The following is a 16,251-nucleotide window of genomic DNA, read 5'->3' as shown; positions in this document are numbered from 1 at the left end:
GCAGTGGTCATATCCATTTCTCTTTCCCGGCTGCGTGCGAGTAATAGCACTGCCTTGGTCAGGCTTTGGCTTTGCTGTGAGAGTGGCTGTAGCATTTGGCAAACACACAACACAACATATGCTGTACAACTGTCTGGAGATTTTCAGATATCTACAGTACTACAGCTAATAGTGATCATGGCAACACGTTTCATTGATATAGTGCCTATCTCAGACCCAAGGTCACTGTATACTGTGGTGTGTGTGTGTGTGTGTGTGTGTGTGTGTGGGGGGGGGGTGCTATTTTTTTTGAAAGAGCATTAAATGGAGTGTTTGGAAAAGAGAAAGTTATTAAGATGGGTCTTGAATGCAAACAGGAGAAAGGTGTTAGGATGGGCCTTGAGATTCTAGGGTGATTCTGCTAAAGAATTTGGAGGCCATTACACTAAAACATCTGGTTACAATGTGACCAGTCGGAAAATTGAGACAACTGGGAGACCAGTCCCAGAAGATCTGAGGCTGCGTTCAGGGGAGCAGGGGTGAAGAAGCCTGCCTAGGGCAGAGCTAGTGGGGGGCTAGGGTGGAGGGAGGGTGGAGGGAGAGCCGAACTAGGTTTTACAGGACTTTCTATCGTTAGTAGGAGGACTTAAAATGGGATGCACAATGGAGAAAAGTAATCTGCTAGTGGTGACATGGGTGATGGGTGGTGTGTGGTGTGAGTGTACTAGGTGCTGCAATGTTGACAAACCTAAACATAGGTGTCACTGCTAGTTGGAGAATGAATATTTCTAATAAAGTTGTGTGTGTGTGTATGTGTGTGTGTGTGTGTGTGTGTGTGTGTGTGTGTGTGTGTGTGTGTGTGTGTGTGTGTGTGTGTGTGTGTGTGTGTGTGTGTGTGTGTGAGTGTGTGTGTGTGTGTGTGTGTGTGTGTGTGTGTGTGTGTGTGTGTGTGGGAGGGGGATGGGGAAAATGAAAAAAAAAAATAACAAGCACTGTAGGTTACCTTATTTTAATGTAAGAGGTAGCACACACTCTTGGCAGGACATCACACCAGTAGTGAAGATTCTGTTTCCTTAGGAAAACAACTGAAACTCCATGCAGAACACTCACTCTCTGTAAATGCTCGGCCCACATAAAGAAAGAATTACTGCTAGAACTCCCATATCTTCTGTCCCATACATTACACCCAGTTCTGTGGAGCTCCGTCAGAAGGAGAACCGCTTGCTAATCATTTCTAATTCTGCTCTTCTGCCTACTATCATGTCTCCAGGTCTTAACCACCTATTTCACTCCGCTCACAAATCTGCAGCCATTGCCAGCCGCGTGGGGCCGGTCATTGTTCTTCTGTGGCAGGGGCTAAGCCATGTCCATGTCCACCTAGGACCCCATCAAATAAATTTACACACAAATCTGTTCAAAGAAAACCCACTGCTGCAAGAAAGCTGTAAATCTGGGACCTTTAATATAAAGAAAGAGCCTGTACAGAAAAACAGATGCAGCCCTACAAAAAGACCACATAGCCTAAAAAGCGCTTGGCCGAGCTAGCATTTAGTGTTTTAGCATTGCACATTTGGGCTGGTCTAAAACAAATAGCCAGTTTACTCATACCGGTAGGGGCACACGCAGCCTCCCGCGTGTTTGAGCTGTGAGCGGAGGACGGAGTATCATCTCCGCAGTGTGCCACCACAGTTGAATAGTAAGTGGTGCTCCTTTCTCTGATTGATCCAGAGTGGCCTGCCTGCTTAGACACGCGAGAGCTCTGCAAAGCAGTGGCAGTCGCAAAGCACTGAACCCCAGCGCCTTATCAGGATGGAGGAGCATCAGAGCAGGAAGAACATTCTCACAAGGGCAGGAGCACCGACTCTGCAGCCACTTACTGACAAGGAATGCCTGCACCATCTTCTTTATGTGGTTACACAAAAGCACATCCCTTTTGGGGAGTGATTATTCATGAGATGTACGCATCCTAAATGCACAACATTTAACACAAAAAGGAGCATGGGTTTTATTGCAGTCTGAATTATGCCTCACCACACCCGTATCTCACCACACCTAACACGAAGCCGTCTAGAGCTGCTGACGCTGTCGCTGTAATTGAGGCTTGCTCTGTTTGCTCAAGCAAACCTCCTAAACCAACATATGCCAAGGGCCCCTCAGGTGGCAACACCTCAGAGAAATTCTTCATTTTCATTTGGGGCTTAAATATGGCACTGACAGCATCCCAGTGATGTCGTGATGCTGACATTCTAACACCAGTCTTTAGGAGTTATGAAATATCTGCAGAATATTTGTGTCTGAGGTTTTATGGCAAAGACTGTATGAATGTGTGTGTGTGTGTGTGTGTGTGTGTGTGTGTGTGTGTGTGTGTGTGTGTGTGTGTGTGTGTAGACAGTAGACATTGCTTGTGTGTATAAGTTTGATCTTCTGCATGACTGATAGCGTCTGGAGACTGAGAGGTTGCAAGATTCTTGGGCAGCTGTGTTTCTGTAATTGCCTGGGATTGTGGGAATGCGAGGACATAAAGGGCCATGAGCAAATCCCTTGTGAGCCGCTCCTCCCTACTGCCTTTAAGGCAGCAGGCTCATTTTCACTGACCCCAGATCAGGCTCCAGTGCTACTGCGTTAGTGGAGCTGCATCTGTAAACACAAACATGGAGCCACATCATGTTGGCAGCCTTTTATGATGGTGTTTTTAGACCTGAGTACCTAACATTGTTTTTAATGTCTTATGTCTGCAAACATTAGTTAGCGCGTCAGGGTGGCCCATCCAAGACAGGTGTCACAGTTAAAGACCTTTTACAAGCAGATGTTGATCTAGGGCTAATGGTGACATCACAACAGGCCTGATGCCTTGATCTGTAGTCAGCACTTTAGAGGTGATTAATTATAATGTTGACAAGGCAGCTTAGCCATCTGCTCTGGTCTTCTTTTGTCTGTTTATCTAGTCTATCGATCCAGCCCTATCACGGGTTATTGTGCATGTGCACATCACAATTACATAACGTTTCTGGTGTTCCTGAGTTGTCCTATTGTAGATATAAATCACGATTACTGTAGACCATTGTAAAGATTTATTGTAATATTGATTTTATTTGAACTAATCAACCAGGTATAAGAACCAGTGCTGTTATTGCTATTGTTAGCCAGTGATATTGTTGTTTGCTTTTGAGTGAGGGGTTGGTTGCTTTATTTTGTACACTTCCCAAGTAGCTACATTAGCCTGCCAAACCTCATATTACATCTGCTCTGTGTGGTGCGGTAGGACCTTTGGACAAGGCTGGACAGAACACCAGTCCTCCCACTTTCCAGTTTTCCTGATTCAGCATAGTCACATGCGTTCCAGTTCCCATGGCATCCACCATTTCCCTAAACCAATATGAATTACCTAGTCATCCATTCTGCTGACTTCCCCAAATGGCGTCAACAGGGGCCGTAGCTGATTGGTGCAGCATCTATTTCAGCACTGTGCCGTCCTCTATTGGTGATGCTCATAAAATCTTATTTACTGCTGCTGAGAGAGTCACACTATTGGCTAAGGACAGTACTGAAGTAATGATTTACAAGTAATCTTGTCTATTGTTTGTCCTATCATTGAATAGGCTGTCCCAGTATATGTAGAGTAATATAATGGGAAATTGCTTAGCCGTGGCTACCTGGCACAAGCGTGAGATAACACTTGGCAAATGCCATCATCTGCATTTGGACGATTTTGGAGGCACAGCTTTACATACCCTATTTCAAGAGTTAAACCTCCACCTGACTTCACACAGGTTGAATGAAGTTTGACGTAGAAATTAAAGTGGCCAGAAATGAAAGTTTAATTACTTGTGGAACGAAACAGTGCAAACACTTCCAGTTGTTTTTCGCCTTGCAGTCATCCTCAGTCCCCCAAAAGCAGCAGTTGGAACAGTTCATCGAGTCTTCTGCTGTCGAACAGTTGAAGGGTTCACTGAGTCCTCTGCTCTTCAGAGCTGATTGCAGGATGCCCCCACTGCACAAAGGAGAGGGCACATGGGACAGTTGGTGGGGCACTCAGAAGAGGCTCATTCATCTTCTTGTTCCTGGTGTATCTGCCCCTTGAACTCCATGGGATCGTTCATGGCCAGGAGCTCCGTGTTGCTTGGCATGGTAGGGCTTATGTGATTAAAACACACAGAAGGGTGAGAGAGGTCTGCATGCATAAGCTTAGGGCTTTGAGGTTTTCAGGTTCTCCAAGACTTGCATAACTAACTCAGATCACATTAATTTTAGGGCATTGCTTCTCATAAAGGAGGTAAGAGCGGCATCAGCCGTACTAAAGTTCTTATGAAACATTGATAAAAGTTTGTGAAGCTCCTTCAGCATGTGTGGGGTTACTGGCATCTCCACTCCATTACTGCCTTAGTGTTGACATCTCCACTCTGTTACTACCTTAGTGTTGGCATCTCCAATCCGTTACTGCCTTAGTGTTGACATCTCCACTCTGTTACTACCTTAGTGTTGGCATCTCCACTCCGTTACTGCCTTAGTGTTGACATCTCCACTCCGTTACTACCTTAGTGTTGACATCTCCACTCTGTTACTGCCTTAGTGTTGACATCTCCACTCCGTTACTGCCTTAGTGTTGACATCTCCACTCCGTTACTACCTTAGTGTTGACATCTCCACTCTGTTACTACCTTAGTGTTGACATCTCCAATCCATTACTGCCTTAGTGTTGACATCTCCACTCCGTTATTGCCTTAGTGTTGACATCTCCACTCCGTTACTACCTTAGTGTTGACATCTCCACTCTGTTACTACCTTAGTGTTGACATCTCCACTCTGTTACTACCTTAGTGTTGGCATCTCCACTCTGTTACTGCCTTAGTGTTGACATCTCCACTCTGTTACTACCTTAGTGTTGACATCTCCACTCCGTTACTACCTTAGTGTTGACATCTCCACTCTGTTACTACCTTAGTGTTGACATCTCCACTCTGTTACTGCCTTAGTGTTGACATCTCCACTCTGTTACTACCTTAGTGTTGGCATCTCCACTCCGTTATTGCCTTAGTGTTGGCATCTCCACTCCGTTATTGCCTTAGTGTTGGCATCTCCACTCTGTTACTGCCTTAGTGTTGACATCTCCACTCTGTTACTGCCTTAGTGTTGGCATCTCCACTCCGTTATTGCCTTAGTGTTGACATCTCCACTCCGTTACTGCCTTAGTGTTGGCATCTCCACTCTGTTACTGCCTTAGTGTTGACATCTCCACTCTGTTACTGCCTTAGTGTTGACATCTCCACTCTGTTACTGCCTTAGTGTTGGCATCTCCACTCCGTTATTGCCTTAGTGTTGACATCTCCACTCCATTACTGCCTTAGTGTTGACATCTCCACTCTGTTACTGCCTTAGTGTTGGCATCTCCACTCTGTTACTGCCTTAGTGTTGACATCTCCACTCTGTTACTGCCTTAGTGTTGGCATCTCCACTCCGTTATTGCCTTAGTGTTGACATCTCCACTCTGTTACTGCCTTAGTGTTGACATCTCCACTCTGTTACTGCCTTAGTGTTGACATCTCCACTCTGTTACTACCTTAGTGTTGACATCTCCACTCTGTTACTGCCTTAGTGTTGACATCTCCACTCCGTTACTGCCTTAGTGTTGACATCTCCACTCCGTTACTACCTTAGTGTTGACATCTCCACTCTGTTACTACCTTAGTGTTGGCATCTCCACTCCGTTATTGCCTTAGTGTTGACATCTCCACTCCGTTACTGCCTTAGTGTTGGCATCTCCACTCTGTTACTGCCTTAGTGTTGACATCTCCACTCTGTTACTGCCTTAGTGTTGGCATCTCCACTCCGTTATTGCCTTAGTGTTGACATCTCCACTCCGTTACTGCCTTAGTGTTGGCATCTCCACTCTGTTACTGCCTTAGTGTTGGCATCTCCACTCCGTTATTGCCTTAGTGTTGACATCTCCACTCCGTTACTGCCTTAGTGTTGGCATCTCCACTCTGTTACTGCCTTAGTGTTGACATCTCCACTCTGTTACTGCCTTAGTGTTGACATCTCCACTCTGTTACTGCCTTAGTGTTGGCATCTCCACTCCGTTATTGCCTTAGTGTTGACATCTCCACTCCATTACTGCCTTAGTGTTGACATCTCCACTCTGTTACTGCCTTAGTGTTGGCATCTCCACTCTGTTACTGCCTTAGTGTTGACATCTCCAATCCATTACTGCCTTAGTGTTGACATCTCCACTCCGTTATTGCCTTAGTGTTGGCATCTCCACTCCGTTACTGCCTTAGTGTTGACATCTCCACTCCGTTACTGCCTTAGTGTTGGCATCTCCACTCCGTTACTGCCTTAGTGTTGGCATCTCCACTCCGTTATTGCCTTAGTGTTGGCATCTCCACTCCGTTACTGCCTTAGTGTTGACATCTCCACTCCGTTACTGCCTTAGTGTTGACATCTCCACTCTGTTACTACCTTAGTGTTGGCATCTCCACTCCGTTATTGCCTTAGTGTTGACATCTCCACTCCGTTACTGCCTTAGTGTTGGCATCTCCACTCTGTTACTACCTTAGTGTTGACATCTCCACTCTGTTACTACCTTAGTGTTGGCATCTCCACTCCGTTATTGCCTTAGTGTTGGCATCTCCACTCCGTTACTGCCTTAGTGTTGACATCTCCACTCCGTTACTGCCTTAGTGTTGACATCTCCACTCCGTTACTGCCTTAGTGTTGGCATCTCCACTCTGTTACTACCTTAGTGTTGACATCTCCACTCTGTTACTACCTTAGTGTTGACATCTCCACTCCGTTACTGCCTTAGTGTTGACATCTCCACTCTGTTACTGCCTTAGTGTTGACATCTCCACTCCGTTACTGCCTTAGTGTTGGCATCTCCACTCTGTTACTGCCTTAGTGTTGGCATCTCCACTCCGTTATTGCCTTAGTGTTGGCATCTCCACTCCGTTATTGCCTTAGTGTTGACATCTCCACTCTGTTACTGCCTTAGTGTTGACATCTCCACTCCGTTACTGCCTTAGTGTTGGCTGTCTCCACTCAATTTGTACTTATATGCCAAAAATGACACTTCATGCTAGTGAAACTCACACTTTAAATTTGCTGAAAATGTTATCTAAGGTTTTTGTTGCTCTTGTTTCATATGTTAGATCAAAATGTCAATAATGTAGGTCATGATGAAATCGTTCATGTTGTCCCTCGGGACCTCAGTGACAAAAGACTGAAAACAGAAGGTGAATTAGCAAGTCCAGAGCTCATAACTAAGTACTTGTAACAACAGCCACTGCTAATAATAAAAATGGTCTTCCTTTCATCACCTTCATGAATATGAAACATATTCTAAGTACTATGCAAATCTAACTTGGTGAAGAGATTTGCACCTCTGAGAAGTTGCAGATTAGAGGGTACTATGGGAACCGGCTTGAGGAACTGACATTTACAGCACTGAGACCATGATAGTCGATGCAGGGCTTCAACCTTCCATCTTTTATCAACCGGAAAAATGCTGCTGCAACAGGAGATGTAAATGGACAGATTAAGGTCTAAAAGTGTTAATGTAGCTCGTAGACCTCAGTAGAATTTTGTCTTTATAACAAAATGTTTTGTGTGAAAGACCAAGGTTCAGATCCCAAAAGACTCATTTTGTCCATCCACTTCCTGAGCTGCTTTCAGCTGTGAGTATAACGATATGCATAGAGTAATTAGAAGCAGTGTTCTTCCCTTGTTTAAGTGACATGAGATGGTTAATTAACCACATCCAGCCCTGGCTTAGGATGCAAAACAGACAAATCCATAAATCAGAGTCACAGCAATCACAGGCACAGCAATCAGAGGCGTTTATCACATGTGCACAGATAGGTGCAGAGTAAAACAGGTAAACAAAACTAGACTGGAAATCCAAAAAATCAAAGCAGCAGGGAAAAGCAGAGCTCCAGTAAACAGTAAACAGCAGACAGCAAGGGAGCTCAGAACTCCCACAAAGTTGACCCCTGCAGGTGGTGTGGTCCCGAGCAGCTGGTACACCGTCAGACTAATCTACTGACATCTGATTACTGACATCGCCGTTGAAAGTGCGTTGATTTGTCGTCTTCCCCGTCTGCTGCGTGTAAATAATTGCCTCCCATAATTGACCCTTTGCAGCACAAATATAAGAGTGGAAACCTGTAGTCAATGGCACATTTTTGTCCCCTGACGAAACAATAGGGCAAGCTTGCTGCTGCTTCTGCAGCTAGCAGTGTATTGATTTGGTTTTAATGAGGCTTTAAGGATAAACCCTCTGCCTCCACCCCCACCACCCAGCATAATGGCGGTCTAAACAAATGACTTAGTCAGACCTGCTTGCGGAGTGATACTGCACTATTAATAACCCCCTTTTCTTCTCTCACTCATCATTACATAACAGCAAGCGGAAATCAACTTGCCAATGTAATCGCTTGCTCATGAGCTGCAGGGTCAAGTCTGATCTAAGCGTTTAGAATTTTAATTGGGAAAATTAAACAAAGGAAGTATATCTCATGACAGCGAGTTACTAATCTACACAGAACGTGTTCCTGTACATTTTGAAAATGTGCATGTTTCAGGACTGAGGTTTTACTCATTAGGACATTTGCATCCCTGAGACCAGTTTGACATTTGTGGCATCTGAGTCCTGTGACAAGCGGATTCAACTGCTGATCGCAAGGCTGAACAAAGCGAGCTGTAGTGTAGTGAGCAGGTGTTTGCGCCTGGCCTGTTCTCAGCTCTCTAAAGAGGAGCTTAGGGTGTTTCTTTAGGAAAGAGCTTTTGAGGTAGTTTCAGGACGAAGTTGCTATTGCAACTACTGTCAGCACTGACACTCTGTAAGAACACATGTAACACCTGTTGGCTTACCGCTGTCATTGGGACATATTTGACAAAAATATAACATTACTAGATATATTTTTTACCTATATATCACCTATAGCTTACAAATCAGTTAAAGAAGACTTCTGTGCTAGGGTTTGCCAACCCCTAATTTGCTTATGCAGAATGTTGAATCATGTGTCCCTATGCAAACCCAAAGCTGACTAGGATGCTCATATGTAAAGTATGTAAATGGGCAGGAGACGCTAACCGTGCTAACTCCCTCCTGTCCTCACAGCCAACCTGAAGGAGCTAATCTCCCACACCATGGTGAGCTGGGCTCAGGAGAGCCATATCCAGGACCCGGAGCTGGTGCGCGTGATGTTCAGCCTGCTGCGACGTCAGTACGACAGCATCGGCGAGCTGCTGCGCGCCATGCGCAAGAGCTACTCCATCAGCGCCGCCTCCGTGCACGACACCATCCACCTGCTGGCCTCGCTGGGCCAGATACGCTCGCTCCTGAGCGTGCGCATGGGCGAGGAGGAGGAGCGGCTCATGATCGACGGGCTGGGGTAGGCGTGCCCCGCCCCGCCCAAAACACACCTCCACCTGCTAATGGCGATGGGGAGAGCATCTGTCTATGGAGATATGGGCAGGGATGATGTAGTCTGCTTGTTTATTGCTGAGTAGACAGTATATGTATGAGTGGAAATGCTAATGTGCTAATGATGATTGCATAGCTAGCCAGAGATTTGGGCTGAGATAATATTGCCTGCTTGTATGGCATTAATGGACTGTAAAAGCAAACCACATAGCATATATAATAAATTATTTGGGGATACCTTACACATTTATTTACCTCATTTATTTACCTCATCTAACAATGGAGCCCAGTTTTAATAAATGGCCATAAGCAGGCATAGGGGGTAAACATGGATTCATGGATGATGCATTCATTGCTAGTTATAAACTAAACTCTTAAAGGATGTGTCCTTTCCCCTGTTTATGTTCTCAAGGGACATCATGAACAACAAGGTGTTCTACCAACACCCCAACCTGATGCGGGTCTTGGGTATGCATGAGACGGTCATGGAGGTCATGGTGAACGTCCTGGGGGGCGGCAAGTCTCAGGTACCCCACAGAGAGTGAGAGAGAGAGAGTGAGAGAGAGAGTGAGAGAGAGAGTGAGAGAGAGAGTGAGAGTGAGAGTGAGAGTGAGAGAGAGAGAGAGAGAGAGAGAGAGAGAGAGAGAGAGAGAGAGAGAGAGAGAGAGAGAGAGAGAGAGAGAGAGAGAGAGAGAGAGAGAGAGAGAGAGAGAGAGAGAGTGAGTGAGTGAGTGAGTGAGTGAGTGAGTGAGTGAGTGAGTGAGTGAGTGAGTGAGTGAGTGAGTGAGTGAGTGAGTGAGAGAATTTAATTCCCCATCTTTAGCTGCTCTATACAATCCACCTTCTTATATGAAACATAAGAAATGTTACACAAAGTGTATTACTCAAATAATTGTCTGTTGCTATGTCCACTGATCTTTAAATCAAGTATAAAAAAGCATTTTTTGTATGTATGCATGTATATAGAAAAGAGAGCAAACTGATTAAACACTGTGAGAGTGTGAAGCTTTGTAAGGATTTGCCATTGTTAGGTGAACTCAAATGACCATTACAGTGGCACTCTGCCTAGTCCCAGGGATGTTAAATGGAGGGTAGATGTCACCGTGGCACTATGCCACTGATTGGGTCTTGTGGGAGGCTGTTTGGTCTGTGTGTGTAGGTGGGTGTGTGTGGACTAATGAGACCAGGACCTATTTCAGAAGATGGAGCCTCTCTTCTGTCTTAGAATTTTTAATATTATTTTTGAGGGAGGCAGCTTGTCTGGACTGCTCAGATTAATTACAGTTGGCCTGTGATTTAATAACTCTGCAGATTCTGAACCATAATTAGTTTATGTTAAGGTTAAGAGTTATGTATTTTTTTTCTACAGCCTTGGTGGTCAAATAAAGACACCCTTACAAGCACCCATACAAGCACACTCAATCCTGCACTGAAATAATGACAGACCAAGGCCCAAACCTTTTTGGCCTTTGCAGTTTCTTAATAACCAAATGCATCATTATCATTTGATTTATGAGGCATCATTAACTTCTATTGATCTCAATGGAGAATGAACTGAAGGTGGTAAAAAGGTATTTTTATGAGGCTGCCCCATAACAGAAGTGGCAGAAATACTGGCAGATTTTAGGGTAATCCTGAGGAAAGCAAGAGACTGTAATGATGTCAGTGGGTTGATTTTCTTTTACATTCTTAAATATATTCTCATTCTCATATTATATATATATATATATATATATATATATATATATATATATATATATATATATATATATATATATATATATATATATATATATTGCTGATTTCAGACTAATGTATTTAATTACAGTGTGCTTTAAGGCATTCTTACAAGCATTCAGTGTCACTCTAAGTCACTGACTGAACAGCAGGTGGTTGTGAATATGGACATCACCCGTGAGCAGGCAGGAGAACTGAGAAGCTATTTTACCCATTCGGCTTAAATGCTCAACACTCTATTTCACAGGAAATAGCATTTCCTAAGATGGTGGCCAGCTGCTGCCGCTTCCTGTGCTACTTCTGCAGAATCAGCCGCCAGAACCAGAAGGCCATGTTTGACCACCTGAGCTACCTGCTGGAGAACAGCAGCGTGGGGCTGGGTGAGTGTGGCCCACACCTACAGCACACAACCAGTACAATCAGTGAAGACAACCAACCTACAGCACACAACCAGTACAGTCAGTGAAGACAACCAACCTACAGCACACAACCAGTACAGCCAGTGAAGACAACCAATCTACAGCACACAACCAGTACAGTCAGTGAAGACAACCAACCTACAGCACACAACCATTACAACCAGGGAAGGCAACCAACCTACAGCACACAACCAGTACAATCAGTGAAGACAACCAACCTACAGCACACAACCAGTACAATCAGTGAAGACAACCAACCTACAGCACACAACCAGTACAATCAGTGAAGACAACCAACCTACAGCACACAACCAGTACAGCCAGTGAAGACAACCAACCTACAGCACACAACCAGTACAGTCAGTGAAGACAACCAACCTACAGCACACAACCAGTACAGTCAGTGAAGACAACCAACCTACAGCACACAACCAGTACAGTCAGTGAAGACAACCAACCTACAGCACACAACCAGTACAGCCAGTGAAGACAACCAATCTACAGCACACAACCAGTACAGTCAGTGAAGACAACCAACCTACAGCACACAACCAGTACAACCAGTGAAGGCAACCAACCTACAGCACACAACCAGTACAATCAGTGAAGACAACCAACCTACAGCACACAACCAGTACAATCAGTGAAGACAACCAACCTACAGCACACAACCAGTACAATCAGTGAAGACAACCAACCTACAGCACACAACCAGTACAGCCAGTACAACCAGTGAAGGCAACCAACCTACAGCACACAACCAGTACAATCAGTGAAGACAACCAACCTACAGCACACAACCAGTACAGTCAGTGAAGACAACCAACCTACAGCACACAACCAGTACAACCAGTGAAGGCAACCAAACTACAGCACACAACCAGTACAATCAGTGAAGACAACCAGCACACAACCAGTACAACCAGTGAAGGCAACCAACCTACAGCACACAACCAGTACAATCAGTGAAGACAACCAACCTACAGCACACAACCAGTACAGTCAGTGAAGACAACCAACCTACAGCACACAACCAGTACAACCAGTGAAGGCAACCAAACTACAGCACACAACCAGTACAATCAGTGAAGACAACCAACCTACAGCACACAACCAGTACAGCCAGTGAAGACAACCAACCTACAGCACACAACCAGTACAGTCAGTGAAGACAACCAACCTACAGCACACAACCAGTACAACCAGTGAAGACAACCAACCTACAGCACACAACCAGTACAACCAGTGAAGACAACCAACCTACAGCACACAACCAATACAACCAGTGAAGGCAACCAACCTACAGCACACAACCAGTACAATCAGTGAAGACAACCAACCTACAGCACACAACCAGTACAGTCAGTGAAGACAACCAACCTACAGCACACAACCAGTACAACCAGTGAAGACAACCAACCTACAGCACACAACCAGTACAGTCAGTGAAGACAACCAACCTACAGCACACAACCAGTACAACCAGTGAAGGCAACCAACCTACAGCACACAACCAGCACAATCAGTGAAGACAACCAACCTACAGCACACAACCAGTACAGTCAGTGAAGACAACCAACCTACAGCACACAACCAGTACAACCAGTGAAGGCAACCAACCTACAGCACACAACCAGTACAATCAGTGAAGACAACCAACCTACAGCACACAACCAGTACAGTCAGTGAAGACAACCAACCTACAGCACACAACCAGTACAACCAGTGAAGACAACCAGACTACAGCACACAACCAGTACAACCAGTGAAGACAACCAGACTACAGCACACAAATAGTACAACCAGTGAAGACAACCAGCCTACAGCACACAACCAGTACAACCAGTAAAGACAACCAACCTACACCACACAACCAGTACAGTCAGTGAAGACAATCAACCTACAGCACACAACCAGTACAACCAGTGAAGGCAACCAACCTACACCACACAACCAGTACAGCCAGTGCTTAGGATCTTCCTAAACTTTATATACATAAATGTCATTTATACATTTGAGGAAAGTAATACTGTTGTGAAGCATTGCTATGCTATTACAATGTTTGGGCTTGTATCACAAGTAGTGGAAATACTGCCTCCTTCTGGCATTTATAAGTTGGTACACCTGGCATTTGCAGCACTATTGAAAAGTTTTAAAGGATCAAAATTTATCAAAGGTGTGTATGTGTGTGTGTGTGTTTGTGTGTTTGTGTGTGTGTGTGTGTGTGTGTGTGTGTGTGTGTTTGTGTGTGTGTGTGTTTACGTAGCTTCTCCATCCATGAGAGGTTCCACCCCTCTGGATGTAGCCGCTTCCTCTGTGATGGACAACAACAGTCTTGCACTTGCACTTGAGGAGCCTGACCTTGACAAGGTGTGTGTAAGCTTTAGAATGGAGTTAGTTCATACATGACTTAGTTCATACATGAATATATATATATATATATATATATATATATATATATATATATATATATATATATATATATAATGATATAATGTGTGTGTGTGTGTGTGTGTGTGTAGGTGGTAACCTATCTAGCTGGATGTGGACTGCAGAGCTGTCCCATGCTGCTCTCCAAAGGCTATCCGGACCTGGGCTGGAACCCCATCGAGGGGGAGCGCTACCTCTCCTTCCTGCGCTTTGCTGTCTTTGTGAACGGTAAGACAGATGCAAAAGCCAAGAATCAACAAACATCTATATACAAAACAGAACACAAACACATTTCCTTTTGCCACGCGCAAATACACAAACAGAAACGCCTCTGCTTTTAAAGACGAGTGGTCACGCTTGGGCAATTAAACGAGGTGCAGCCGAACTCACACAGAGCTGAGAACATAAACCTTCCTGCTGCTCTGCAGGTGAGAGTGTGGAGGAGAACTCCAGTGTAGTGGTGAAGCTGCTGATTCGTCGACCTGAGTGCTTTGGCCCCGCCCTCCGTGGAGAAGGTGGGAACGGACTGCTAGCAGCCATGAAAGAGGCCATAAAAATATCAGAGACACCAGCACTGGACCTGCCCACCATTGCTCTGGGCCTCACATCAGATGCGTAAGTCACACACCTCGTTCTCCTGTCAGTTCCTTCCTATCTCATCTCTCTTTTAAAGACCTCTCTTTCCCCCTCTCACTCTCCCCCTGTCTCAGGTCCACTGAGGATGATGAGGAGGAAGAGGTCGTCCACATGGGAAACGCAATTATGTCCTTCTACTCGGCCCTCATCGACCTGCTGGGACGCTGTGCGCCTGAGATGCACGTGGGTCCACCATGTCCTCCCTCACAGAAACCTCACTACAGTCTCTGGGAGTTGTTGCGTACTAAGCATACAAGTGCATTTATTGGCATGCGTAATGCATGAATGTTTGAATCTCTTGAGGTTCCTACCTATACATATTTATATATCTCCTGAAATAAATGCGTCTAAGTGGTCAAGTTAATTTATGTATATCATGGTCAATGTCAATCTTGATTGGCTGCCGACCCAGTTTTTGCACACAGGAATACTGTGCAGCACATTTTAGTTCTGTAATGCTCATTTGTTTGATAGTGGGTTGGTGGGTGGGGTGTCTGGGGATGGGGCTGGGGGCTGGTGAGTGCGGGTGGTGGGTGCGGGGGGGTTGATTCGTATCTACCCAGGAGCAGGTTTAAAGCGCTGTGCTCTCACACACAGCTGATCAATAAGGGCAAAGGCGAGGCTGTTCGAATCCGTGCCATCCTGCGCTCTCTTGTGCCCACTGAAGACCTGGTTGGCATCATCAGCATCCCCCTCACGATGCCCGCCGTCAATAAAGGTAAGACCCAGTGCTCTCTGAGCCAGGTTGGCCATGTGGCAATATGGCTTCAGTTTTCACTTGGTCCTACAGACGTGTGTGAGAGATCTGGGAGATTAAGGGCTTTTAGAACACTTCAGTCTAAAATAAAATGGCCATTGCAGTTTTATTTTTTTCCTGTTTTTTTGTTTGTTTGTTTTTTATGCATTGTATAATATTCTCAGTTAAGTTATGGCATATGCTATTATCCTTAATACATATTTGTGTTACGTGGCTGTATGGTTTACCTTTCTCACTATCACATTTCTGCAGTGGTTTAATAGACTTGGAAAATAAGGCCAGTGTGTGATGTGCTGTGGAGGCTCAGTGGTTTGACCTAATTCTCCAGTAAAGGCAAACCCTTTACACACACACCCCAGATCCGCTGCAGCAAAGAGATGAGTGAGAAGCGATATGAAAAGTTAAACTCAAATTGCCTGTCAGTGGGTGTCTTTGCCAGGCTTCATGTTGAAAGAACTCCAAGGTTGTCAGAATGTGTCAGGAATGTAGTTTACCTCAGTGAAAACAGGAGAAGTCGGTCAGCACCTGAGGAACTTAAGCATTTCAGTTCACATATTGGTATTGTTTATATAATGAACTGACCCTTTTAATGATAACGATGTGTGAACTTAAGCTGTAGAATATATAGTAGTATATTACTTGGATACAAGAGAGAGTGGACATAAGTTTACTAAGAGTGTAGTGATGGTAATAATGGTAATAATGCAGTGCTGTGTCAGAGGGCCTTCACAGGGGATGGGCTTAGTTGTTCAGATGCTCCCCCAGCTTGCTATATTTTGTACACACTGTGTGTGTAGGCAGTTACATGTGTTACGCAGCTTGTCATCCGCAGTGACATGTTGCACCCGCAACGAGACCCTTTAAACAAAAGT

General features: G+C 44.9%; 1 protein-coding gene across 9 annotated transcripts in view; it reads left to right on the top strand.

The window, feature by feature from the left end:
* The window catches only part of LOC143480353 (ryanodine receptor 3), a 134,076-nt gene that overhangs the window by 77,173 nt on the left and 40,652 nt on the right, over nucleotides 1-16,251 (top strand). For all 9 annotated transcript variants that reach the window (XM_076977982.1, XM_076977983.1, XM_076977979.1 and 6 more), the window contains 8 exons: nucleotides 9,095-9,368; nucleotides 9,813-9,927; nucleotides 11,385-11,517; nucleotides 13,823-13,926; nucleotides 14,079-14,214; nucleotides 14,415-14,601; nucleotides 14,697-14,805; nucleotides 15,220-15,340. In XM_076977982.1, the coding sequence (XP_076834097.1) occupies nucleotides 9,095-9,368; nucleotides 9,813-9,927; nucleotides 11,385-11,517; nucleotides 13,823-13,926; nucleotides 14,079-14,214; nucleotides 14,415-14,601; nucleotides 14,697-14,805; nucleotides 15,220-15,340 (1,179 nt within the window). The remainder of the gene's footprint in view (nucleotides 1-9,094; nucleotides 9,369-9,812; nucleotides 9,928-11,384; nucleotides 11,518-13,822; nucleotides 13,927-14,078; nucleotides 14,215-14,414; nucleotides 14,602-14,696; nucleotides 14,806-15,219; nucleotides 15,341-16,251) is intronic.

The sequence above is a fragment of the Brachyhypopomus gauderio genome, chromosome 17, assembly GCF_052324685.1.
Source record: "Brachyhypopomus gauderio isolate BG-103 chromosome 17, BGAUD_0.2, whole genome shotgun sequence".
NCBI lineage: Eukaryota > Metazoa > Chordata > Actinopteri > Gymnotiformes > Hypopomidae > Brachyhypopomus > Brachyhypopomus gauderio.
The sequence above is the reverse complement of the archived record's forward strand: the minus strand, read 5'-3'. Positions and strand labels throughout refer to the sequence as shown.